The following is a 26,886-nucleotide window of genomic DNA, read 5'->3' as shown; positions in this document are numbered from 1 at the left end:
GAATCTGAAAAGCTGTTTTTTCTCAGCTTTTGATAGATTATGAAAGTTAATCTTACTAAATTATTCATCAAATTTTTTTAAAATCCACAATCTAAAATCTTTTCACAATACAGCTTTTCACAATCCAAATTCTATAAGCTACTTTTCAAAATCTCCAACTGAAACAAACAAACCGTAATACTTACATTGCACGATGCACATAGTCTGCTTGAATGGCACATGCATGATAAAAAAGCAAATAAGTACTCAAACTACGTACAGACGGAGACATCATCTATCATCATATATTCTAGATTTCCAACATCTCACAGCCTGCTTGAACGACACATGTACGATAAAAAAGCAAATAAGTGCTCAAATTATATAGAAATGGAGACATCATTCATAACATACTCTGGATTTAGAACACGTTTGTTTCATGCATAATGGTGCCATGACCAACCTTAACAAAATATGGTTTGCAAAAATAAGTGCGGTCAATAAAATTTTTGCCACATGTACGATAAATTTAGTCAAAAACAAAATTGAGTGTATAATATATAGAACAATAGACTAACAAAGTATAATTTATCATAAATATAGCTTAGACCTTGCAAGATTAAACTAAAACTAAACATTTCCTTATTTTTTTCACATATTCTTGACGAAGACTTCGAATGCTACACGCCTTATGCACATATAGAGTAATGATCCATATTTCTCGTTCTTTTGAAATTTCAAACTTGAAAAGAAATAAACAAACTAGCTAATGGCTACACCTTTTTGAAATAAGTACTGTCTCCATACATCTTTGATCTATAGGTTTAAAAAAAACAGCATGTCTTAGCTATACGCGGTACATACGTATACTAGCCGCATACGGAGCGCGTCTCCGAACCGACTACGCGTGCACTCCACCGACTCGAAGCCCAGCCCACGTAGAGACCGTTAGTCACTGCCAACCCTGGCCCAAACGCTCCGCCACGTCATCGATCCGCAGCTCCCCACCCCACCGCCAACCAGCGACGAGCACACGGATCGTGTGCTTTCTCCCAGCCAGCACGAGCCGTCGGATCGCATCGCGCACCCCAAAATCCACTTTCCAAACGGTCACAAGAAACCGCCTCGGTCCACGCCCACGCCCCCACGCTCCCTTCCCCGTCTATATAAAGCGCCCCACCTCTCCCCCACTCTTCGCCTTCGCGCAGCCGCCTCTTTTGCCGCAACGAATTCGATCTTCCCCACCAACAGATCCGCCGAGTCGAGGAGATGGCCCGTACGAAGCAGACCGCTCGCAAGTCTACCGGCGGCAAGGCCCCGCGCAAGCAGCTCGCCACTAAGGTTCGTTCTCGTCTAGTCCCATCTCTGTCGTGTTCTTCCGATCTGTTCTGTTTCTCTCTGAGATTCGTTTGTAGTTTGCGGCTAGTTTTGTTGAGACGTTGTGGTGGTTGTGCAGGCGGCGAGGAAGTCCGCGCCGACAACCGGTGGCGTGAAGAAGCCCCATCGCTACCGGCCCGGGACGGTGGCGCTCCGCGAGATCCGCAAGTACCAGAAGAGCACGGAGCTTCTGATCCGGAAGCTGCCCTTCCAACGCCTGGTCCGCGAGATCGCCCAGGACTTCAAGACGGACCTCCGGTTCCAGAGTCACGCCGTGCTGGCGCTCCAGGAGGCGGCCGAGGCCTACCTCGTGGGTCTCTTCGAGGACACCAACCTGTGTGCCATCCACGCCAAGCGCGTCACCATCATGCCCAAGGACATCCAGCTCGCGCGCCGCATCCGAGGCGAGCGCGCTTGAGCCCGCGTCGATCAGCGCAGCAAAATAGGACGGAAGGGGGATCAAGATGGCGGCGAACTTGTTGATTTCCTTCCGCGTTTAGAGCTGAGATAGCTGTATTAGGGTTGGTCTCTTTCCTGTAGAACCAGGTCAGCCTTACGTGACCTATTTTGTGCTATTATTTTGCTTTCCTTAGCGATGAAGCATACTTATGAACCACTATTGGTGCTGTTGCTAGGGAGTAAAATTACATTGATCTTATTTTACCAGGAGCAAAATTACGTTCCTCTTCGTCTATTGGTGCTGTTACTAGTAAATTTGCATTGTTGTTTTATCAGGGCTAAAATTTCATTGTTTCTAGGAAGATTATCGTGTTGAATTGAAGGAAATGCGTAGACCAATCAGAATCACTCGGAGCGGTTCCGTCTCTTCGATTTGGTTTCTCAATGGTGCCGAGTAGATTCGGCCCCCAGTTTCGCGCGTCATGGATTGTATCTTTTAGAACATCGAGAGGTCCACGTGACCTTGTGCTTTGGTATCCACAACAGCGATTTTTATTTTTAAATCCAATTTTTGCAAATTTACGTTCGTTTTGAAATTTATAATTTTACGTCCCGTCGTCCGTTACGTGTTTAGGCCATCTTCAACCGAATAGGGATTTTTGTTTTCAATGCTTGAATTTTGTTAAACTCAACCCTCCAATCCTTCGAAGAAAAGCGGTTGGCGATAAAGTGGAAATACCCATTCACGTTCTCGCCGAAATGGCTCGATTCAATGTCCAAGCAGAGAAACTGTACACGATATGACGTGCCAAGTTTGTCTACTCATTTGATGACTTCATTCAGCTTCTGGTAGAAAGTTGGTTAAGTACAAAGTCTTATCAACTCATGTTCTTTAAAAAAAATTGCCAACTCTTTAGATCGACATCAATGTATATGGTCTACCTCATGGCCTTGCTACCCTCCTTATTCCCCATCGTGGCTGCCCTAACAGTTTTGTCCGCCGCGGCTATGCTCAGCTTCTATTTTTTCTTTTCTTTTTGCGAGTAAAGAGACCACTAATCGCTCAGCTTCCTTTTAACCTAGTGGTAACTAGACACACAAATGGAACATCTTACATCAAATACCGTGGCCGATATAAAAGTTCTAATCCAGTTCTCAACCTTAACCAATCAACAAATTGTACGAGAAACCTGAACCCTAACGCTCAGTCCCGTCCGCAAACACACACACACACACCAGGTCACGAGCCGTCCAAAATTCTCCCTCAGGCCTCAAATCAAAACCGTGCACCATAATTCAAAATCCCCAGTTCCCATCTAGCCCCCAATTTGAATCCAAACCAAAATTACAAAATTTGTACCCCAAATTCGCCCCCGAAACGATCCCCCAAAAAACAGCCGAAAACACACACCTAAAGACCAATACCTGGCGCGTGAAAAGTCCAGAAGGAACCAGAACCCACGCGATCGCATCTGCCGCCACGTGTACGCCTGGGATTCATAGTCCGAGGACCCTGATCCGCGTGCGCCGGCTCCACGCCAATAGGAGCGCCCCACGAGCGAATATAAATTGCGCGCCTTCATGCCACGCCGCTGGGAATCCCGCCACTTTGACAAGATAAGCACAGCGAGAGAGAGAGAGGGTGATCTGCCTCATGGCGGCCGTGACTGAGGAAGCTGCACCGGCCGTCGTCGGCGAGGCGCCAGCGCCGGAGCCGGAGAAGGTGGCTGAAGTGAAGGAGGGAGAGACAAAGGTGGAGGAGGTTCAGAAGCCGCAGGAGGGCGAGCAGGGGACGAAGGCGGATGAGGGCGAGCTGGGGAAGAAGGCGAGGAAGCCGCGCAGCAGGAAGCCCAAGTCCGCCGGGCCGCACCACCCGCCCTACTTTGAGGTGAGCGAAAAAAATTCACTTTTGTCACGGTTGATCAATGAATTGTTCTTGATCGTGCTGCCATGTGATGCATACTGTGATTTGGATCAGATGATCAAGGAGGCGATCCTGGCGCTGGAAGGCAACGGAAAGTCGGGGTCGAGCCCGTACGCGATGGCCAAGTACATAGGGGAGAAGCACCGCGACGAGCTCCCGGCCAACTACCGCAAGGTGCTGGCCGTGCAGCTGCGGAGCTTCGCCGCCAAGGGCAGGCTCGTCAAGGTCAAGGCCTCCTTCAAGCTCGCCGCGGCCGAGGAGGAGAAGGCCGCCCCCGCGGCCGTGGAGAAGGCGACGGCCAGGCGCAAGAGGACGCCGGCGCCCACCAAGAAGCCGGCTGTCGCCGCTTCGGCGCCGAAGGAGGCCAGGAAGGTGCGCGCGAAGCGGGCGAGGAAGGCGGCGCCGGCGCCGACGCAGCCGAAGCCGAAGCAGCCCAAGTCGATCCGCACCGCCGTCTCCAAGAAGGCCAACAAGGCCAGGGCCTAACCACCGCCGCCGCCGCCGCCGCCGTGTCGGTTTGGTCTGTGTTGTGTATAGCTAGTAGAAGTAGCACTCCAGTGGCAGTAGCGGTCGTCTCTGCCGGCTCGTTGGAGCGCTCTGCTCCGCCGGGTGATGTAGTGGCAATAAGCGCGCGCACTTATAGTGACGTACTAGTGTATATTTGAGGAGGCTTAATAAGATCATCTTGGTAGCTCACTGGTGCTTGTTCATCTTGATCTCCGTCTGATAGCGTGATTATCTCCAAACATTTCTACTCTTCCCGTATCAATCGTGAGAATGTTTTTTATAGCGTGGGAGAAAAGAAGCTTTTGGGTTCTGGTTGGGATGAACCTGCGCAGTTCACGAGAAGCAGGGGAAAGCTTCGGTGCGCACGCGTCGGGCAAAAGGCGGCAAGAGTTAAGAGTTGGGACTCCGGCCGTACCATTCTGGACTGTCCAAGGCATGAGTTTTGGTAGGTTTAAAGTACGGCGCGAAATATTTAGATTAGACCGCTATGAATACGATGGGTATATCGACATGGCACAATGATTTAGACCGCGCATGTACATGTATGAAAAATATACGATATAACAATATATATATATATATATATATGTCTCGTGTTTATACTTTAACTTCTTTAATATAAAGTACAAGATATTAATAGAGATATGTAAATATAAAAGATATATTATCAGATGATAGAAGTAGGGTCGTACCTGAGTTGGTATGGCGTGTCCATGGGCGTGCTTAAATTTTTCTATAATTGACTCTTACCAGTACGACGGCATGATAAGTTAATCGTATTTAGTGAGCATGATAAGATGTGACGGTAAGGGCACGGCCGTACCCAGCACTAACAACACCAACGGAAGCGCTGGCTGCTGGTACTGCTTGCTGCTTGGTTGGCAGCGCCGAGTGGATGAGGACGGCTTCATGCTGCCGACGACGTGGCATCCAAAGCCTCGGCAGCGCCGGCGCCGGATTACCTGTGCAGAGTGAAAGGCCACCACAATGTGTCCCTGCATTTTGACCCATGACACCAGCGACTCGCCTTTGGACTGTAGGGGTTCGGGTCACATGACCGCCCCCACCCACTGCACACAATAGACCCACTAAACTTGTAGACTAAAATTACCACACTGCACCATCCTAAAATCTAAAAATCACACGTGTATATTTTAATTTTATGGTATTCATATATATTTTGCTCATAAATATATAAAATTACTGATGAGTTTGATCCAATTTATTTTTTTTAAATTTGTTTACAGTAAAATTATTCTTATTTTTAATTTAAAATATGTAGCAGGTAGATCTAATATTGTCTTTAAATTGTTCTAAATTGTTCACGAAATTTATTGAACATTCGATCTAAATTGTTTTAATTTGTTTCTTAAATTGCTCACAATTCTATTCTAATTTACTTTTGATTTTTCACAAATTACTTATATAACTGCATTTAAGAGCAGACGAGTAGGTCTTATTTACTTTGATGCTGATTAGAAAGTATACTCGCAAGTCCACTTCTGGCTATGCAACACTCCTAGGTTAAAATGTTATTTTCTAGTCCTCCAAATGTCAGAACATAATGTCTCGGTCCAGTGCAAAGGTAGAGTATCGGGTTGTGGCCAATACCATTGACGAGACTTGCTAGTTGCAGCGGTTATTTCAGGAGCTTTACAGTCCCCTTCGTCGTGCGACCCTTGTCTATTGTGATAACATCAGTGTAGTCTACATCTCTACGAACTCGATGTAGCATCAGCGCACCAAACACATAAAGATTGATCTACACTTTGTTCAAAGTGTATCGCCCTCAGTGACGTTCGCGTTCTTCACGTTCCAACTTCGTCCCAGTAAGCTAACATCTTCACCAAAAGACTTTTAATGTTGGTATTCACTGAGTTTAGGTCCAATCTAAATATCCGCTTCAACGACACTCTGACTGTGAGGGCATATTAGACAAAACATTTGACCCCTTTGCTTTCTGCGCTTGCATGCAAGCCGTCCAACCCTTTACCTTCTGCGCCTGGTTGTCCGGTTGCCCTGTGCCTATCCAGTTTCTTCACTAGTGGCTATATAATGTAACACTTGTAATACTTACAACTTGAATCAATACAATCCTATTATGCCTGATTAGCTCAGCTTTAGATATATACTAGAGTTGAACCTACGTCCTCTTGGGTCCTGTGACCTTTTGAGTCTTTTTTTATCATTTTTAAAAATAAACTTTTCTGTTTATAATATATACTAGCCACCTGTGAACATTTTCTATACATATAGAGATTCCATTACTAGACATAAGAATATAACAAATATTAATAGATCTGGATACATAATTTTATACTATGCATCATCAACTTGACATCCATCTCCCCAAATTAAAGAGAGATACTATTGGATAGAGTTGCTCAATGAATTACAGAGTGGACGGGGAGGTCAGAACCGGCCAGAATGAACGTATGCCGGACGTGCTCCCGCCGTCTCCTATGAATTGGCTCGGCCTCACTCTAATCTCTTAGGCGTGGCTGGCCATCTGTCAGGCCATCACCAGCTGGATGACTGGATCGATCTTCCTGTGGCGGCGGAAGAGGAGCAACAATCCTCGTCGAGGAGGGTCAACAGTGTGAGAAGGGGTGAGAAAGAGGGAATTGGATCCTCTAACTTCACCTGTAGGTGACTTCAAACCTCAATGGACCGTTGGATCGTAGATGGATGGACCAGATGTACTACTATAGTGTAACTGGAACAGTAAAATTACGGAACCACTGCTGCAGTGCTTTTGCTACAGTAATTACCGTTAGGGAACTATCCATCTACTCACAATTTACTGTTTCTTCGTGACTTCGTACCTCTGAAGTCGGGGGATCCGGATCCGAGAAAGAGTAGGAAAAGGAGAGCTAGAGAGAGAGGCCGATGCACGGACCCAGTAGTATAGAAGGGTATTGAGGGTATTTTGAATTTTTTCTTCTAATTAATAAAATATTATATTTTAATAGGCTTGGTGACAAATAAATAACCACAGTTTTAAAGTATCAATCTGCATATATTAAAAAATTATGTCATACAGTAAAAGCCACAGCTAAAAAGTGGCCGAGAGGAAATTTTGCCAAACCATAACAAACTTTCAATCCCAATGCTGCCATTTGTGATTGGAACTCAGCCGAAAACACCCTACTCAACCATTTCTCTATAAACCCATCGTGCCAAATTTTGCACTACAGAGGCGAAATGGACGTAGAGTTTCAGTAGAAAGCCATTATTAGCTACTTCCCGCGACACGGATACCTCTCTGGCAGGCCCATGCTGCAGTGGCACAGCGCCAGTAATTTCAAAAACAATACGCAAAATCACAAAATTATAAAAATAATAACTATTCATGTCCTGCTGTTTCGAAAAAGAGATTTTCACACCACCAAAACGTGAAAACAGTATTTTTTGTATGATTAGGACGTGAAAACTATTTTTCATAGGACCAAGATGCGAAAACTATTTTTAATGTTTTGCTACAGTAATCGGAGTAGTTGCGGGCTAAAGACATGAAAACTCCAGGGTGAACATTGCTAGCCCGTTTTCTAAAATTTTCTCTTTCCCTCTTTTTCTATTTGGACAATGAGGTTACCGTACTCTAAAATTTATGAAACCTTTTTTTAGCTCCCATAATTCATGATGAATTCATTTAAAAAGATTCATCTCAATACCCCATATAGGTTTCAAAATAAAAAAAACTCCAAAGAAGACTACTTTTAGAACTTCTAGTAATTTTTAAGATCTAAAACAAATTCCCAAATATCTAAAAAAAAAAATCACTAATATTCCTACATGTGGCATAATAATTTTTAAAATTATTTCTAGCCATATGATACTTGGTGAAAAACTAAGTTCCTTTGTAATACTATATTTACACTCATTTTTATCATTTCATATGATATGCTCTTTTTAATTCAATTTGAATTCAATCAACTTCAAGAATGCATAAATTCATCCAAACTCTTATAGAATACATATAAATATAAATATGCACAAATTACTTGGGTATCTCAAAAAAATTCAGGAACTTGTCTTTGGCACCAAAGTTACCTGTATTTGTCTTTGGTGCAAGGGTGTGACAGGTCAAAGAAAGCTAGGGAGGAGAAGAAAAAGAAGATGAGGGGTATTTCGGATATATGTAATTTTGTGTAGGTACTTATCCGATTACCGATGTTTCTTTTTTATTTGATGTCACACCCTAAATTGTGCACATTTATATTTATATGTATTCCATAAGAGTTTAGATGAATTTTTGCATGCTTGAATTTGTTTGAATTCAAATTGAATCAAAAAGAGCATATCACATGAAATGATAAAAATACATATAAATAGAGTATTGTAAAGGAATTTACTTTTTTACCAAGTAACCTAGGGTTAAAAATAATTTTAGAAATTATTATGCCACATGAGAGGATTATTAGTGAATTGTTTTAGATTTTTGGGAAAATTTTTGAGACCTTAAAAATTACTGGAAGTTCTAAAAGTTGTTCTCTTTGGAGTTTTTTATTTTGAATTCTACAAAGGGTATTGAGGTGAATAATTTTAAAATAGATCCATTGTAAATTATAGGACATAAAAAAAGTTTCATGAATTTTAAAGTATAGCAACCCTACTGTCCGAATAGAGAAATGGAAAAGGAGAAAATTCGGAAAATGGGTTAGCACTGTTCATCCGGGAGTTTTCGCGTCCTGCGCCAGACTACTCTAATTAGTTAAAAATAGTTTTCGTGTACTGTACTGCAAAAATTAAGAAAAAAATATTTAAAAATTAGTTTTTGTGTTCTATTCCTGTGAAAATTAGTTTTCGCACGTTCGGACGTGAAAACTCCTTCGTGTACCGAGACGTGAAAACTCCTTTTTCTGGTACAGGACGTGACTAGATATTATTTTTTAATTTTCGTTATTTACTTATTATTTTTAAAATTACTGTAGGTACAATAATATTCTTTAAAAAAGTCCCGGATAATTGTGCCACACGCGGGCCTACAAATACCGTGATGAGCGGAAAGCTGCAGTCCATCCCCTCCCTCCCCATCTATCCAGCCACCCGCGCCCATCCACTGCTTCCTCCCTGACTCGTGGGCCCGCCCCTCCCCTCCACTTCCCTTCGTCTCCTCAACGTTCGCTGCTCTTGCTCCCCCAACCCCCATCACTCCATCAGCCGAGAGAGAGAGAGAGAGAGAGAGAAGCTAGCTTCGAGCCCTACCGCTCCTCGCCTCTGCACCACCGCGGCTTCCTCCCTCGCGCTCGTGCTGGTGCTCACACGCTCGCCGATGGCGGAACCCCACTGGCGGTAGGGGGGACTCACCTGTCCTTCTCCGATGGAAGCCTCCTGTCCTTCTCCGACGGAAGCCTCTAAAAGGAGGGGAAGCTGCTGGTAGTGTACGGTAACAGCCGCATCCCTCTCTGCGATGACTGGTTATTCGCTTGAAATAACCAGGAGTCGATTTCCCCCAAATTTTCTGTGCGGTTTCGTGGGAGGGAGGCTGCATTGGATTAGGGAGGGCGGCGGATTAGGTTATTCCCCCCAGTGAGTCCGTGCGGGTTTTGGCGGTGGTGTTGCTGGGCGATTGGGTGATCTAGGGTTTAGCGCTTATTCGGGTTTCTCCTATTAGACCCGCGGTGATGGGGCTAATTGAGTTCCTCCTCTGCCTCCGGAGTTGTGCGGTCCATGTGCCGGTTTTGCAGGTTGAAGTGGCAGTAGCTGCTAGTAGCAGCGTTCGTGCTTGATGTCATCATTTTGTGGTGTGAATTGCGTGTCTGCATTGTGATTCATTGTGCTTCGGAGTGTCCAAAGTGCAGTTGCTGTCGTTGCAGTTGGTAGAATGGAAATTTGGTGCTCTAGTTAGTGCTGTACTGCTGCCCCCTGTGCCATGCTGGCTTCTTAATCCAAAACATTATGGTAGTACGAGCATTGACTGGCAAGAGGCATAATTATCTGGTAGGGATGTCATGTCCCGTGGTCGATTGAACACGTTTACGAAATATGAATCAACCAGAGATTTGGTGCTACTGTTTTGGGGTTTTGTGCATTGGGACTGATGTTTCATCAATCAGTTTGCTTGGGTTTGGTTCAGTAATTTGAGAACCAGATTCAGTCACCAGTCATGTCAATAATTCTTCCTCATCCAATGATGTATAGTTTTTGGGTCGACTGGTGTTTACTCTAGCTATGTGCCGTGCACTTGCCATATGAGATCAGTGCATGCATAAATCGCATTTGCGTTAGTGCATGAAATCAGTTATCACTGGGAATAGCGTTTGTAAGAAGCTTCGGTGCTTTCAGAGGAGGACGATGCACATTTTGGTGCTCTAGTTTACTCAGCTTTGTTGCTGCGTATGACGTGCGATCTTCTGAAGTATAAAACATTATAACTCTTGGTGACCGTTTTGGAAACAAAACCCAATAAATGTTGCACGCCATTTTACTGTTCTAGGAAGTATGCACTGCATGCATTTGATATTGTCTCCTGTCACAAGGAGTTACACTGATATGAGGTACTAGCATATTTAGCTCCAAAGTTTATGCGATAACTTGAGTCTCAGTCCAAATCGAGGCCATGTTTCAGTTAATGGAGCTCTGAATCTGGAGTCAATCCATAACTACTACTCTTCTAATGTTTTGGATCCATAATTCTGTTATAGGTGGACCAAGACCTGGATCCATACACCTGTAGCTTCTAGTTTGTTCTGGATAATCTAGGTAGGTTACCCGTTGGCAAACACTTTCCTATATTGTTTGCTGTATCATTGATTTTGTTCCTTGTATTTTGCAGGTGATCTACTGATCTCATAGCTGCCCTTTTTTGCTGGCTGCAAGCTCGTGTAATAATGGACAACCTTGGCCATAGAGAAAATGGCAGGCAAAGGTCCGACCAATATAAAGCAGTTCATACTCAGGTTTGTGTAGTTCATCATCTAGAATTCTTATGCAGCATTTCATATTTATAGTTTTTTATACATGTTGCTTTGACACATGAAAGATAGTAACTAAATGTGGCAAGACATAATTATTTTCACTACTGGATGCTGTGCTGTAGCAAACCTTCATTTTTTGAAAGAAAAACCTTCATTTTTTAAGGATGTATATCCAGAACATATCTGTAGACGGATCAATGTAAATATGCCTTTTCTACACCAAAAGCAAATGGGTCCAGCTCTATTAGAAAGCTGAAAGTCTGATTACTAAAACAGGGGGAGATAATGGCTGGTATACCAACTGTCCAACTTTACAGACTTAATGGCTAAGATTAACAAGTCAAAGAACAAAACACGCTCTACAGCAATATTTTTAGCTAAAATGTACATAGGCCGATCTGTCAATTTCTACATGGGGAAGCTTTTTATGATGGTGTATTTTGTTCGCTTTATTGCTCTTTGAGGAAAACGAAGACTTGCACTTCTTATGAGTAACCGAGGTTGCTTCTGGGCCAACATATCCAATCAGTTCCACTGGTTCTTTATTGTTCATGTCTGTTATATTGTTTTGTGTTACTGTGTGATGCGTGTGCTATTTCTTTTTTTTTACCAGAGATAACCTCGGCTTATATTGAAAGCCAAAAATGCGTGTGCTATTTCGTATTTTGGAATTAGTTATTATGGATGCAATCATGCAACTACCTGTACCCTAATATTCAAGGAGAAAAATCTTGAACGTGTGAGCACTTAGCATGCATTTTCGCACTCTTTATCTAGACTTGACGTTTTCTAGTAACTTCTTTATCTCAATGCTATATTATACTGCATTGCTTTTGGCTTCTTTCCTTGAGTGGTGCCTATATCACACACCATGTTTATTATAATGAGGAATTGATCCAGATGCTGAAACCTTGTTAGTCTAAGACAAGCAATGTTACAGGCTCCTTTGTTATTTTCTTCTCTTTGGTTTCTTATGCTATATAGCTTTGTAGCAAGTGGTAGGACTAGATGTGCAGTGTGAAATTTGCATGTATTGTGTTTCAGCATAAATTACAAATGACAAGCTTGTAGCTACCGTCGTTTATTGCAAGCATGCTGTTCCTAAAGACAATGGAACTTACAATATATGTTCTGTGTTTCAGTGGATGATGCCTCAAAGACAGCTAAAGGACCATCATAGTATGAATCTCCTGGCACTGATGAATGATAGGGACAGTGTCATCCGAGAAAGAGACCATGCTCTCGCAGAGAAGAAAGCTGCTATAGCTGAGCGAGATATGGCATTCGCCCAGCGGGATGCTGCAATGGCTCAGCGGAATGCTGCGATCGTAGAAAGGGACAATGCCCTTGCTGCACTTGAACTCGCCCGTACAAATGGATTTAATATGAATAATGGAAATGGATGTCACCAAGGTTCTCTCAATGGAACAAAGAACGTCCACCATCATGACCAACTTTCTCGTGTTCAATCATCCCCATTGCAGTTGGCGGATTCTCCATATGATCATGTTAGAGAAATGCACATATCAGAAGCATACCCTATCTCAACAGCTCTGGGGAGTGTTGGAAAGGGAAAGAAGCCAAGGAAGAATAATTCCCAAGCTTCTCCATTGAAGAGGCCATCAGGTGTGCTTCGGAAAGCCAAGAAAGCAACCGGTGATTGGAAGAATAAGGGGATTTCTGGTGTAGGTGAAGATCCAGCTCGTGCTTCTGTGATGAAGAATGAGTGGAAGGACCAAGACCTTGGTCTGAACCAGGTCGCATTCGACGAGTCAACCATGCCTGCGCCCGCCTGCTCGTGCACAGGGGAGCTCCGTCAGTGCTATAAGTGGGGGAATGGCGGGTGGCAGTCATCCTGCTGCACCATGAGCATCTCCATGTACCCGCTTCCAGTTATGCCCAACAGGCGCCATGCTCGCATGGGGGGAAGGAAGATGAGCGGTGGCGCATTCACAAAGCTGCTCAGCCGGCTGGCGGCTGAAGGCCATGATCTCTCAACACCAGTGGACCTCAAGGACCACTGGGCCAAGCATGGCACAAACCGGTACATCACCATCAAGTAGCTCCTCCTCCATTGCTGTATCTGCCATTCAAGCTGGAAAGGGGAGATGACGTAAATGTTGCTTCTCCTGCATTCCCTAAAGCCTCACTGGTGCCATCTTTTGTAATGTCATTGGTTTCTAGTGGATGTAGGCAGAGTTTTCTGTTCACAATGCCGTAGGTTCTCCCTTCTCTGAACTGGTAATTGGGCTTGTGGACGCTGAAATGCTGCAGTCCACGAGAATGGAAATGTAAGTGTAACCCCCCAAGTATTCATCATGAGATCGTTGTATAGTTTGACATCCGGATTCAAGTGGTAGTAGTGGAAGGTCTACTATATTTAGCTTCAAGCTCATGGCTTGTCCATATTCTACCTCGCCGTCAGTTTAATCTTCCAAACATCTGCTTCAGCCATGTGTGTCAGTGAATATTTTTTTCCTTTCTTTTTTGTGGAGAATTGTGGTTGAATCTGAAGCTGCCGTGAACGCAGGGCATCGCGCATGAAAGCATTTTGTTGGGCAGAACTGTTGGACTGGAGTTGTTTAAACAGGTTGCAAGAGATCCAGACCATACGAGTATTGATATCTAATTCTCCGGAAAACTATTCCAATCACTATTCAAGTATTGCTATACAAGTATTGTATAGTATCAATACTCGATCAATACCTGTATGGTACCAATACACGATCAATACTTGTACAGTATCAATACTCGATCAATACTCCGGATTGGAAACTACTCCAGTCACTCCAGATTGAAAACTACTCCATTCACTCCGGATTGTACCATACTTAGTATTGCTTTTTCAGGGGTAAAAATTCAAAATTAGATAACATACATAACGGTATTTACTGAAATAGATAATATATTATCGTATTTATAATTTTTAGCATCTGTATTTGACATCTTTACCAAAAACTGGCTTTCGGTACACCGTGCGCTGAAAAAACGCGGGCTCAACCATATTCAACACACGAGGTGTCATATATTCGGTATATGAGATGCTAAATATAGGCTACAGTGATATATTCGACACCTCATATGTCAAATATGGTCCATATCCCGGTATAAAATGACAGTATCAAAGTACCACAAGTACATATCATATTTGGCATACGATGTGCCGAATATAACACTATAACCCATATTCGGTACCTCGTATACCAAATATCAAGCATATGATGTGCCGAATATATACTACAGTGCTATATTCGACATTTCATGTACCGAATATAACCGGACTCAAAGTTAGTTTTTAGTAAATAAAGTACCAAATATTAATGCTAAAATTGTAAATACGATGATATAGTATCTATTTCGATAAATAAGATCGCATATATTATCAAATTTTAAATTTTTGACTTTTTCAGGAGATTGTATCATACAAGGTACAATCTGCCCTAAGTCAACTTAAAACCAACATTCCATAGGTCACAACAGCATAGCCAATTAGGCATTACAAATCTTGATGTTCTGCAAGCAATGTGTCACTTTGGAGTAACCCTCCCATCACAATTGGGACGTCTGAACTGCAGGCAAAAAGAATTAAATAGCAATCTTTTGGAACTGCAGAAAAAGAACTTGTATTTCAATAACATTCAGGTAAATCAAATCCATAGCTCAGAAGCAGAAAGTTTTCAGTTCCTAGATTAGCCTCCTCAGACAACAAAACCAATGGAAACATAAACGTGACCAATGCAAACATGACCGCTTACCAATCATGTCAATGGAGAACGAAAACTCCAAAGTTACAGATCACAACATCTGCGAATTACGCGCTACAAACTCGAAAGCAATGCGTCCTGTGAAATTACAATCCACATCACAACTCACAATTCAGGATGGGCAAGAAATTGCTATGCAGATCGGTTAATACACCATTGCAATACGATGTGCTTGCAATAAGAAAAGATTCGGGCAGATCATATCCATGGATCAGCCAAGATGCAGAGTTCGAGTTCCAGAACCTGGTGGATCAGCCAACCTCCTGTCCAGTACTCCAAGAGGCAAGAACACGAGCAGCAAAACAATTCAGCCGGCGAGTGGATTGGCGTGGATGGTGACGCGGTTGAGCCTGATCTCCGCGAGCGGGCGGTCCCCTGGCCCAGTCTGGGCCTTCTCCATGAGGTCGAGCACCTCGAAGCCGTGGATGACCTTGGCGAAGACGGTGTAGTGTCCGTTGAGGTGCGGCTGCTTGGCGTAGGTGATGAAGAACTGGCTGCCGTTGGTGTTGGGCCCGCTGTTCGCCATCGACATGATCCCTCGGGCGTTGTGCTGCATCAATCGGTCAAGCAGTAAGCGAGGGTTCACGAGAGAAATCAATCGAGCTGGGATTTCTTCGGCAGGGGTTTCGGATCGGAGGACAAGAACTGCGGCGGCGGTGGGAGGGGGCGGATACCTACCTTGAGGGACTCCCTGAACTCGTCGGCGAACTTGGTGCCCCAGATGGAGGTGCCGCCCTTGCCGGTGCCAGTAGGGTCGCCGCCCTGGATCATGAAGCCCTTGATGTTGCGGTGGAAGACGGTGCCGTCGTAGTAGCCGCTCGCGCAGAGGGCCAGGAAGTTCTCCGCCGTGCGGGGCACCTGGTCGCAGAACACCTCGCACTTGATGTCCCCCAGGTTGGTGTGCAGCGTCACAGACTGCACCGATGCATCGATTCAGTCAGTACGAGAGCGAAATCGAGAGAAAAAAAAAAAGATAGGGGAAGAGCGACAGAAGGGGACACAGGTTCACCATGGCGCCGGGGCGGAGCGGGAGGGGCGGCGGGCAGCGGTGGTCGGGGGGGTTTAGGAGGCGGCGAGCCGGAGAGACAGACGACGGACGGGGGTGTGCGGTCTGTATTGGTGGCGTGCAGGCCGGAAAAGTGTGGAGGAGCCTGGAAGGCGTTGTGCGCGTGTTGGGCTCTTACATCTTTGGGCCACCAAAAATGACAAGGTACAAAAAATTTTTCCCTCTAAAAACCACCGGCACATATTTTCTATACGTATACACTCACACAACGTCTACTCTTATACAGTGCCTATTAAAGACTGGAGCCATGGAACTTTGATTTGGCAATGTATGATGATCACATTCTCATAGATTCGAGTCAACAGCCCAAAGCAAGGTCACAGGCTCATCATTAGAAAATCAATCTCCTGAGCTTTTCACAAGCATTTCTCACTCTGTCATCCATATCTTATTCTGTAATCAACCTATGAGAAACGGATGCAAAAAGACATTTGAGGAGCACCTGCACGCGGCATAAGTAAAAAATCAAGCAAAATCTCCCACCCAATGTCTCCGATGTTTCCTCATTCTTTGACTGACTTGTTTGTTGAGCGTTAACTGTTCAAATTGACAACAGATGTATGAACCCCTCCAAAAAATAAATTACTTTTAACGACAACGTATGAGCTGCGTCCAAAACCCTGGCACAAGCAGGAACTGTTGCTTTACAAAGGACAAACAAACCTGGACACTAGCTTATCTCATCAAAGAACCAAAAGAAAAGGCAAAGGAAAAGAAAAAACAAGAGTGCATGAAAGGTTCGGCTCAACCTATCACCAGACGGGCATTTCCCATCTGAAGCACCTACAGGGGAAGCAGCTGAGATCAACAAGGTACAACCATCCAAATTGCTGCAGCATGGCAGATCTCACGAACAGTGGACTCGCGACTGATATCAACATGTTTCCAGAATCCCATTCTTCGCTCCACCAATTCTATCAAAGACCAAATTTCTATTACCAAAACATAATGATGGGTTTTTCCATTTTTCCTGAGTGTCCCTGCATTCCATTGTGGAGCACCCGCCGAGATGTAGTTATTTCAATACCTCAGGAGTTCGAAAAGAGAACCTAGTCTTTCAACGGTTTGATTTGCGGGTGTCTGTAACCCTCCTGAGCCTTTCCACTAAGAGAGGAATGTCCTGCTCACTCAATGTTGTGAAACAACACCTGAACCATCCAGGCTCAATGCAATGGCAAGATGAACCTGGGGTAACATTGACCTTTGCCTCCTCCAACAGCCTATCCCAAAGCTTGCGCTCTCCTTTCTCGCTGTAAGACCGGATGTACCTGCTCATGTCTGCCCAGCAATAGAACCCTCCACTGCTCTTGAAGCATTCGATCCCCACTTGTTTCAAAGCATCAACAAACAAAAGATACATTTTCCGGAGTCTCTCTCTGTTAATTTTTAGGTAATTTGAAATGAACTTTTGGTCTGAAAGCATGGAAACAAGCAGGCGTTGTGTCGGAGTTGACACAGACGAGAATCTAGCAATCTTAGCAGCAGCTGCCACAATGTTTTCATTATAGGAATATATCACTCCAACTCGAAATCCCGCAAGAGATAGGTCCTTTGAAAGTCCGTATATGATGTGAACCCTGCCTCTATCAAAGTCTTCTAGCTCATTGATAACCTCTGCCACACTGACAAATCTATCACTTACATACGTTGAACCAGCAAATATTTCATCAGAAATCAAGTGTATGTTCTTCTCAGCAGCAAACTCCAAAAGATCGTGCAGTGTTTCCCTGGGCACAATGCCTCCTGTAGGGTTGCAAGGGTTAGATATGAGAACACCACGAACCCTTACTCCTCGCTTCTTTGCCTGTTTGTAGGCCATTTCTAGAGCAGTGATGCTAATGTTGAAGTTGTCAGTGCTACGGCAAGGAACAGGTATCAGCTCAACACCAGTTCGCCATTTTATGTCCCTGTCCCAACTTCAGAAATAAAGTGGCAATGTCAGTGCTTTGCCTTAAAGATCAAATCATGCATACAAGTGCACCTAGAGAGTGAGGGAAACAAAAGTACCCAGGGTAGTAAGGTGATGGGACAAGAAATGCATTTCCTGAATCAGCAAGACAGAAACTCAGTATTTCCATTGCAGGAGTTGCACCAGAGGTAATCACCATTTGAGATGGATAAAAGGACACCGAATCATGCATGATTTGCCTCATAAATCCGGCAAGAGCCTGAAAGAGAAACCGAGCAGTTCATATTGGGAAATTACCACATCAAAAGACAAAACAATTGACATTCATGGATTTTAGTTTGAGTAGAGCACCAGATGTAGAGATATGAGTTCCAGTTTCACTGAAGCATCACAATTCAGAACAGGTTAATTAGATTCCCTAAATGATTTGGATGGAAACAAGTTCACTAAAAGAGAAAAAGAAGTGCTTCCAAGATCCAACAAGCAGAGCCATCGTATCTATCAACATCGATAGGGTACTAGGTGTTTTGGCAGCATATCATTCAACACTAAACCACTTCATGCGACTCATCTAAGCAGTACAATATGACGTAAAATCTCAAGCTCAAACTCACAAATATTCACAGCAGCAAAAGATACAGAGCGATGGAATTAAATCTCTTGAAATCGTTTCTGCTTTAGGAACAAGTTGATCAGGACAACGGGGTCTTCCCAGTTCAAGTCAAGACCTAACAAATGATGCGATTCCAGCCATCATAAATTTATAACTAAAATTACAACCAAGAAAAAACAGAACTGGAGTGGTGGCTCTTTGTCACATCTGCTTCGGATGACATATATATGGCTACAAAATTCAAAAGGGAAAGGAAACAAAAAATACACAGCATCATGTGGACAATTATACCCCCACTTCAGGCATAGACAAAAGTTTAGTTGGAATAGATGAATTTTCAGCAAATCAATGATTAACTCGTAACTGTTCTGTGATTGAGCTACCAATTCCAAAACTGTGTCTGAGACAACATCCCCAGAATCAGAACAGTCACCTAAAAGTACAAATGCTACAGAAACTATTTCTGAAAAAGGAAAGGATATAACTTTTACATGAAGCAGTATCACAGCTCGGGTTCTTAAAATCGGATATTTTCATCGATGGATCCGAGGTGATTCCACAGCATAGCATTCTTGACCAGACATGGAACGCATCTTGCAGATAGAATCATAGAATGGGACGTTTTAGGGACGGAAGAACCCAGAGGGAAGGGAATGGAGGCAGGATTCCGTTGGCTTACCATCTTCAAGGCAAGTATCCCGTCGTACGGCTGGTAGGTGGCGAGCCCCCTGATGGTGAGGTCCCTCTCCTCCTTCCCTCGTCCTTCCGTCATCCCCTCCAGCATGGCCGCCCCCGCGTGCTCCTCCATCCACCTCCCCACCAAATCCAGCGACAGCTGCAGGCATGCACGGGCATCAAAATCTCTGTACTAATTCATTCCAAGGATAACGCAGGCAGGCAGGAAGGGGATATGATTCTTACGTGGTTCTCAGCGAGGCCCAGGTTGATGAGGCCGGCGGGGTTGGTGGCCGGGTGGTAGGGGTCGTCGGCGCATCGGCGGAGGCCGGCGTAGTAGAGGGAGACCTCGTCCCCGGCGCGGACGACAGCGCCGCGGGCGGAGAGGCCCGGGAGCGCTGCGCGCGAGAAGAGGAGACCGCGGGAGAGGGAGCGGTGGATCAAGGAGGAAGTTGAATTGGCCTCAGCGGCAGCGGAGGCGGAGGCGACAGATCCGGGGGATCCGGGCGGCGGGCGGTTGCGCTTGATGTAGAGCTGGAGGAAGTAGAAGAGGGCGCAGGGGATGAGGGAGCCGAGCACGAGGCCCCCGCGGCCCTGCACCACCCCCTGCAGCGGCACGACGATGCGCATCCCCCCGTCCGCGCGCGGCCGGCCCTTGTCGCGCGGTTGTTTCGCGTAGGACGGCGACGGTTTCCTCTTGCCGGGCGGGGTGGCGTCGTCGTCGTCCTCGTCCCTCATGAGAGGAGGAGGACTAGGAGGAGGAGGAGGCTGCGTGCGCGGCGCGGGTGGTGCCGCGCCGTCGTGGAGTGCGCGCTGTGGCGCCGGGGCAGCATAGGCGGGCGCGTGGTGGTGAGCGCGGGATTGGGTTGGCGCGGGGGCGGGGGCGGGGGATTTGGGACGGACAGGGGTGGGGCGGGGTGGTGGTGGCCGAGGCCGGTTGCTTCTGACGAGACGGCGTGGTTGTGACTTGTACATGTGGAATCGGTCTCACGCGTCAGTGATCAACGGTGCAGTTTGGTGATCCCAATCACATTGGTTTGGGCGAGCACGATGCTGGTCAGGTGGGTTTCCTCCGCCGGCGGCTCCAACTCCCAATTGTTCTGTTCCAATTGGGAACTGAAAATTTACAAGCAAAAAGCATCGAATTCTCAGCTGTACAACAACGCACCGACGCAGAAAAGAGAGGGAATTCCAGAAAAATAATGGCTTTTGTGCACATCTCTTCTGCTAAAGGTATGAACAATACTAGATATTTGTAGCGTTGCCAAAAAAATCTAATTTTTTATAAACATCTACTCGCACCCCGTTGTACATACTGAGCAAGGACGAAACCTACAACCGTCATAGAAAATGACGTGGGCGTTGGCCGTTTCTGTCTCAACATGGTGGCAAAAGGAAGGTCAGGGTGGGAGCTCCCAAAGCCCTTTCTGTCCGTCCATTTCTTATCAGTAGGCCAAGACTCCTGCAACGCCCAGACGTATGACCGGACACTGTTCTTATCGTTCAATGGGATGCCGGAATAAAATGTCCGGAATCCCTCACACCAGAAATCCTTTTTTCTGATTCCGTGTAGCATCTGGGTCACACGATAGGATTGTGCTGCTGTCTGTGTGTCCTGTTGAGACCACAAAGCACGGTGGCCAAACGCACGCAGGTGGTGTCCCAGTCCCACACCGGTGGCCAGACCTGACGACTACTCGGTACTCGCTCATCTGGCCGCCATGCATCACATCGCACTGCTTCAGATGCCCCGTCGTCGGAGGAGCGGCCACCATCAGCCACCATTAATCCCAAGCGGACCATGAACGATCGGACGACGGGCCAAGTGGGAAGAAGACATGCCGGCCGGCGGCCGGGGGATCTATCCTGTGTCAGCGTGTGGCCGTCGTAGGGCTGCCATTGCCAACGATGAAGGTGTGCTTGTGGCCTCAGATTTCCGGGGAGGGAAGAGGACACGACTGGACACCTAGCACGGAACGGCCTTCTTCACAGGGAGGATTTGTTCGTCATTTGACTGAGATTTTAGAACCGGCGCATTTTCTTTCTTTCTTTCTTTCTTTCTTTCTTTCGATAAAAGCAGGTATTTGTAGTGGAAATTTGCCATGCCACCTACCAAGGCCAGTCGGATCGGCTAAACCTAAAGATAGCTGATTAAACCACGGGGAGGTTCTCACTACGTACTTCTTAGTCAAAACAAAAACAAAAACAAAAACAAAAACAGATGGAGGATACAGGAGTTGAAGGAAATGCGAAAGTGGAGTCTGGACAAGGAATTCTTTTGGCGTCATCCAAGTGTGGCGGCACCAAGCTCTTCGTCCTTTTACTTTGCTTTTGCAAAAGGCAAAACACAGGCAGCATCTGCACGTCTGTTGCGTTCCTTTTGTTCTCTCGTGTTCTCGGCTAAAGCTGTCTGATTAGTCAGGGGATTAAGGTTCCCGTAGGCTCTTTTCTTTCTTTCTTTCTTCCTTTCTTTTTTTAAAGCTGTCACATCTCCACCACACCGGTTTATAAGTAAGCATCCATAATCAAGCCTTGGTTTGGAGGGTTAGCGGTGACTGATCCAAGATTTTAGGCCAGGATAGTCTAGGCGACTTGATCGGATGACGCTGCAGCCCAGCACACTGGTCGGCGGCGCGCGCTGCAGTCAAGCCTAGACCGGCGGCGCTATAAGCTGAGCCGCTGAGGGACGGCTGAACGGACAGGAGTCGAGTGTGGATGTGTTCCACCCATCCGTAGAGAAAAGGAAAACATAGATCACTGACATGCATGTTGTAAAGAAACATCTTAAGGTCAAGCATATACAAATCGGAGCTCAGAAAACAGAAAATCTCCCAAAAAAATTGCTCATGATGCCTTAACTGACAAGCAAAATACGTGTTAGCTTGTAAGCTCCTGCAAAATTTTCATTTAGCAAATCTCTCTGCTTTGTTTTGCAGCAAAAGCAGCCCATGGCTACACTATCATCGCCGTGGTCGAGTGCCGATACACGCCCAAGAAGCAAGAGCAGGAGCGGGCAAGCGGTAGACCCCCATCGAGCTCGCGCAGCTCCGACTCGTCGCGCTAGACCATTGGCCACTCATCCGTGGCGTCCGACAAGCCGATGTCGTCCTTCCTCCGCCTCACCATGAGCTCGTCCCCTGCATAGCTCCTCCTCATCCGCAAGCAAATTCTGGATCCGCCCCGATGCATTTTCCTATGGTGGAGGTAATTGTACTCTTTACTCATCATGGATCAAACTATGTTTAGTACTTTTATGTCCTATCAATATGAAATTTTCAATCAGTGGTAGGTAACGTAATCGTCAATAGCGAGACATCTATGATATCTTTGTTTAACTTCAAGCTCCGCATCTTTGATATTCAGTAGGATTATATGAGTACGTGTGTGGTGATGTAAGTGCGTTCGTGCGTCTAAGAGTTGTACATATGTTTCTCAAAAAGGAAAAGTTCATAAGCAAGTACCTTTTTTAGAAGGGTGATTTCTATTAGATTAAATGTAGCGCACACATATTACAAAACAGAAACCTGAGAAGAAGAAAAACACAGGTCTTGCTACTGACACCTCGAGCTTTATCTCTGATCCACCATCTCTGAACATGGTCGAAGCGACCGAAGCCGAAATCCGCACCGACGGGGAGGGGCCATTAGATTTTTAGCAGCCGCCAAAAGTAACATCCCATAACTAGGACGCATTAAGAATATTGAACGCTTTGGGCAACCTCGCTGACCAGAAAGAAATCCAATACCATCGAGCACGCCAACAGTTCGGAAGAGAGAAACGACATTTCCAATGAGCACGTCGTCAACCTAGACTTGAAGCTCACACCTGAAGTGCTCACTAAGCCAAATCCAAAGACCACCACCTTGTCGGTGGATTTGATTTGGAGTAAACCAAACCTCATCACGAGAATGCCATAGAAGACATCAAGGATGACACCGCCGCCTCTGCCGATCTCCAGGAGGGACAAAAACTCCTTCACCATGCCACCACTACTGTGGACGAAAGGAAGAAAGTAGCAGGAACTCCATGCACACACAACACCATAAAGGAACCTAGACATATCTCAAATCAGTCCTCGTCGAAGGAGTCACCGTCAGCAGAAGTACCAAAGGGGAGCAAAAGTCCCAATAGGATCTATTTTCCATAGAAAAACCCTAAGTAGCATATAAAAAACTTATACTAAATAGTATTTACAGATTATACTACGGGAGATTGGTTCCCCCGCCTTCTGGTGCTGGAAAGGCCACCGAAGGGGGGATAACCGACGAATCCAGCACCGAATCAACCTGTCGCCTTTCCTTTCTCCTCCCTCAACTACAGTAAGGGAAGGGTGAAGGTTCGAGAGTTCATAAGCAAGCACCTGCACCGTGAATCGAGTCCTGCTGGAGTTGCCAACAGCCTTGATGCATCTACACTCCACAGGCCACGCAGCCAATCGCTGATGTGCCACAAATGGGCCTGGATCCATATGTTCTATGGATCTGACTCAATTAGTACAGGTGTACATATAATTTGATGCATTGTGCATCCATGCGTTCAAGTACGCATACGAGTACCGTACAGTTAATCAGTAGCACACTACGTAAGTACGTACGCTGCTAGCGTACAATTGTACCTTTGAGTACATATACACAGCGAAACCGGTCGAGGGATTTATACGCCTGTACTGCCGCTGGTCTCCTTCTAGATCCCAACACGCGGATATTTTTTTTAACACTGCGATCCCATCTGCACGATTTTTATTGTATGTCTTGAAGTAGATCCCCGCTGGAGCTCAATTCTACTGTGGAGTCGAGCCCCCACGCTCCGTGCGTGTCTACGAGTAAGACAAGAAAATCCCGAGCTGACGCATACCTATATGAGTATCCACGCTCGAACACGGGCTGGCTCGGGAGCTACGCTCCATCCTTGCCAACCAAGCTGGCACTCATATGCACACAGGGATGTTTGCAGTGGCGGATCAGAAGGAAAGTTGACCTAGGGCAGAGTCTAAGTAGACTAAGTTACTAAAAGTAATGTATACTACAGAAATTAACACATATTGATCTGCAGATTGCAGAACGGAGAGAACACTGATCGCCTCTAACCTCTCCATGCCTGATGTCTACCCTGCGTCCCTGCCACTGCAGCACAGAGCTCCAGTTACTGCCAAACAATAGGTTAGTGCTGCATCCTACCCAGGAATTGTTATCAACATAAGCAAAATTGCAAGGGGAGCAGGAAGGGTAGCATTTGCATCAAATCATTGCAAATTTCTGACACAACGGTAAATAGCATCTCGATTCTCAGAAGAGCAAGGTGGTGAAGGGACAATCTGCAGAGTAACAGATTTCTTGTTTGGCTGGGATTGCAAAACTAGAGCGATGAACAGACAGTCACCACAAGTTTTCAGTACTTTTGGCGACGACCACTCATGAAAATGCAACAAACATTGTTTCATAACATAAAGTCGAATAACAAACTCACTGTTTCACCGGTTATTACAAAAACCATCCAATTTTTGGCAGTTTGTTTTATGAACAGAAATCATGTATTCCTCCTTGATCAGGAATCAACAAAAACTAGTGCACTATCATGAATCCCAAATAAATGTTCATACCTTAGCACTGTGATTGATTATTGGAAGAATACTTAGTTGCCGTCTCAACTATCAATGAATCCAAACTACCACTGGCTGAAGTGACCTAATATATAGCTTTATCGTAGAATCCGCCATGATCAGATGCCCCTGCTATTTCGCTTCAAGTAGCTATTGAAAGATCTTCAGTATGTGCACTAGGAACACTGGATTAGGTATTAGACCTTTGCTTACGCGTAGAGAGAAATGTTATGCCAAAAAATAACGCTCGCTTCTTTAAGGCAATCCGTCGAACACAGAGCAAGCATGTGAGAATAAAACGATGTAGCACTATTACGGCAGGCGGCAGTGACAAAGAACGTTACCGTCAATTTCTGAACAAGAAAGCTAATAAAGCACACCAACTCCCGTTTGGATGGGATTTTTTTTCAGCTTTTTTTTTTAAAAAAGCTAGAAGCTATTTAAACGGTTAATATCTGATCTCGGTTTTTGGTAGTTTTTAGTTGACTGAGAAAGCTACGGTGGCAAAAAAAGAACTAAAATATGAGAGACTGATTATGACTGATTTTTATGACTTTTAGATGTGCTAAGAAACTAAAAAATTATTATAAAAATTGACAACCAAAATTTAACAATCAAAGTCACTTCCTCAATTAGCTAGAAGCTTCGAAGCCTCATCATATACAAACGAGCCCTAAAAGCATGCATGATGGCCTACTTAGAGGAGATGATGATGAAAAGACGGTTTTTTTTTCTCAATTGCACTGGCACATGTGCATAGGCTGAGAGTGCATAGGCCGGTGCTTATATTTGTGTTAACAATATAATTAACCACGTTTAAATATATTTAGTCTTTGTTTGTATTGAAAATTAAATTTTATATGTAGATGTTTTAACACTATCTTTTCTTAAACACTTAGAATTGTCCATACCCTAACAAACTAAGAATAAGGTACTATGACATGCAAGATTGCAAAATTCGACAATCAACTACACAAGGTCATCACTATACTGAGAAAAGGGAGATGCAAAGGTGGGCCCAAGGTATTAGGTATTTAACTATTAAATATTTATTAGCTATTCAATCAAGCTAACATGATCACGATTAGGTCTACATGCTCAAGGCCATATGCGTGACGCACTCATGGCCTCATTTGACCTGGCCCAACCCCCACTAAACCCTACGGTCTCACGTGGTCACGCCTGACTACTTGAGAATTGAGACACAAGCTGACACACACACGAAGCCATGATCCAGATGAAGGGCGAGGGAGGCGATAGGGCACAACGGTGGCACCGACGCGTGAGAGATCAAGGCACAAGCGACATCCAAGCCAGCCAAGCGAGAGCCGTGTGGCGTAGGCGAGATGTGATTAGCGCGGGCGAGATCCACACCCAGGCAAGGACTGTGAGGCGTGAGCGCTGCATGGTCGGCATGGTCGATGCTCTATGTTGATGGTTGGGGAGATAGAGCATATGATTATGGATCTGTGTGACTGTATATAGCATGAGAGTTATCTTAACTTTTAGATTAGTCTGTATGCATTAATTTGAATAAGTTTGCTAGAAATTAAAATGAATGATTAGCATGTATATAGCATGAGGGTATATGTTTATGGAATAAATTTGCTACAAATTAATGTTTCTAAGAGAGCATTCAATTGGGCAATAATTGAGAAAATATGATTCTCACAAAGTTGCATAGAGTGCTTGTATCTACCTAAGTATATTTCCCTTTGCATTCAGTTAAAGCACCACTAGAGAGTTGAGTGATCATACTTCTTAGATGTTGCTATTATTATAAATAATTTTTATTTTAAATCCTAGTATTATTTAATATTTATAATTATAAAAAATTAGCTATATATAATGCGATATGTATCTAAGATTTTAATTGTTAGGCCCGCCACTCGGGAGAGGGGCAGAGAGCAGAGTGAGGAAATACGCTGCGCTGTGGCAGAATCCATCGCGGCGGCGGGTGGTCGAGCTCCGCCGGCGGTGGGGGTGGGGGGTCTGCCGCCGGGCACCTCGGGCGGCCGCCCGACCTCGCCCCTGCACGCGGATGCTTGTCTCGTAGCTGTGTACGTACGTGGATGCTCGAGTAAATTAAAAAGGTGATGCGTGTACACTTGTGCATTCTGAGCTCTTCTGACGCGCCAAGCAGCAGCATGGCTG

General features: G+C 45.1%; 5 protein-coding genes across 8 annotated transcripts; 3 read left to right on the top strand and 2 right to left on the bottom strand.

Moving 5' to 3' along the window:
- The first annotated feature begins 1,159 nt into the window (after nt 1-1,159).
- Nucleotides 1,160-2,050, top strand: LOC133926165 (histone H3.3). Its single transcript, XM_062371957.1, has 2 exons — nt 1,160-1,320; nt 1,436-2,050. The coding sequence occupies exons 1-2, from the start codon at nt 1,249-1,251 to the stop codon at nt 1,772-1,774; spliced, it is 411 nt and encodes a 136-aa protein (XP_062227941.1). The 5' UTR covers nt 1,160-1,248; the 3' UTR covers nt 1,775-2,050.
- Nucleotides 2,051-3,044: 994 nt separating this feature from the next.
- LOC133926164 (histone H1-like) lies at nt 3,045-4,375 on the top strand. Its single transcript, XM_062371956.1, has 2 exons — nt 3,045-3,643; nt 3,734-4,375. The coding sequence occupies exons 1-2, from the start codon at nt 3,410-3,412 to the stop codon at nt 4,163-4,165; spliced, it is 666 nt and encodes a 221-aa protein (XP_062227940.1). The 5' UTR covers nt 3,045-3,409; the 3' UTR covers nt 4,166-4,375.
- Nucleotides 4,376-9,217: 4,842 nt separating this feature from the next.
- On the top strand, nt 9,218-13,512 carry LOC133926163 (barley B recombinant-like protein D). Of its 4 annotated transcripts, none has more exons than XM_062371952.1 (4): nt 9,218-9,570; nt 10,834-10,891; nt 10,965-11,088; nt 12,249-13,512. In XM_062371952.1, the coding sequence occupies exons 3-4, from the start codon at nt 11,020-11,022 to the stop codon at nt 13,167-13,169; spliced, it is 990 nt and encodes a 329-aa protein (XP_062227936.1). In that variant the 5' UTR covers nt 9,218-9,570; nt 10,834-10,891; nt 10,965-11,019; the 3' UTR covers nt 13,170-13,512. The 4 variants fall into 4 exon arrangements, with proteins under 4 accessions (XP_062227936.1, XP_062227937.1, XP_062227939.1 ...); XM_062371953.1 differs by having other exon boundaries at nt 9,218-9,575; XM_062371955.1 differs by lacking the exon at nt 10,834-10,891.
- A 1,323-nt stretch (nt 13,513-14,835) lies between these two features.
- LOC133926162 (peptidyl-prolyl cis-trans isomerase CYP18-1) lies at nt 14,836-16,354 on the bottom strand. The gene is made up of 3 exons (XM_062371951.1): nt 15,880-16,354; nt 15,549-15,785; nt 14,836-15,420 (listed from the first exon to the last, which is right to left on the bottom strand). The coding sequence occupies exons 1-3, from the start codon at nt 15,880-15,882 to the stop codon at nt 15,178-15,180; spliced, it is 483 nt and encodes a 160-aa protein (XP_062227935.1). The 5' UTR covers nt 15,883-16,354; the 3' UTR covers nt 14,836-15,177.
- Nucleotides 16,355-16,495: 141 nt separating this feature from the next.
- Nucleotides 16,496-20,317, bottom strand: LOC133926161 (1-aminocyclopropane-1-carboxylate synthase 6-like). The gene is made up of 4 exons (XM_062371950.1): nt 19,380-20,317; nt 19,138-19,293; nt 17,944-18,104; nt 16,496-17,852 (listed from the first exon to the last, which is right to left on the bottom strand). The coding sequence occupies exons 1-4, from the start codon at nt 20,106-20,108 to the stop codon at nt 16,994-16,996; spliced, it is 1,905 nt and encodes a 634-aa protein (XP_062227934.1). The 5' UTR covers nt 20,109-20,317; the 3' UTR covers nt 16,496-16,993.
- Between the last annotated feature and the right edge of the window lie 6,569 nt (nt 20,318-26,886).

The sequence above is a fragment of the Phragmites australis genome, chromosome 8 (genome assembly GCF_958298935.1).
Source record: "Phragmites australis chromosome 8, lpPhrAust1.1, whole genome shotgun sequence".
Lineage (NCBI taxonomy): Eukaryota > Viridiplantae > Streptophyta > Magnoliopsida > Poales > Poaceae > Phragmites > Phragmites australis.
This window is presented reverse-complemented; position numbering and strand designations above follow the sequence as displayed.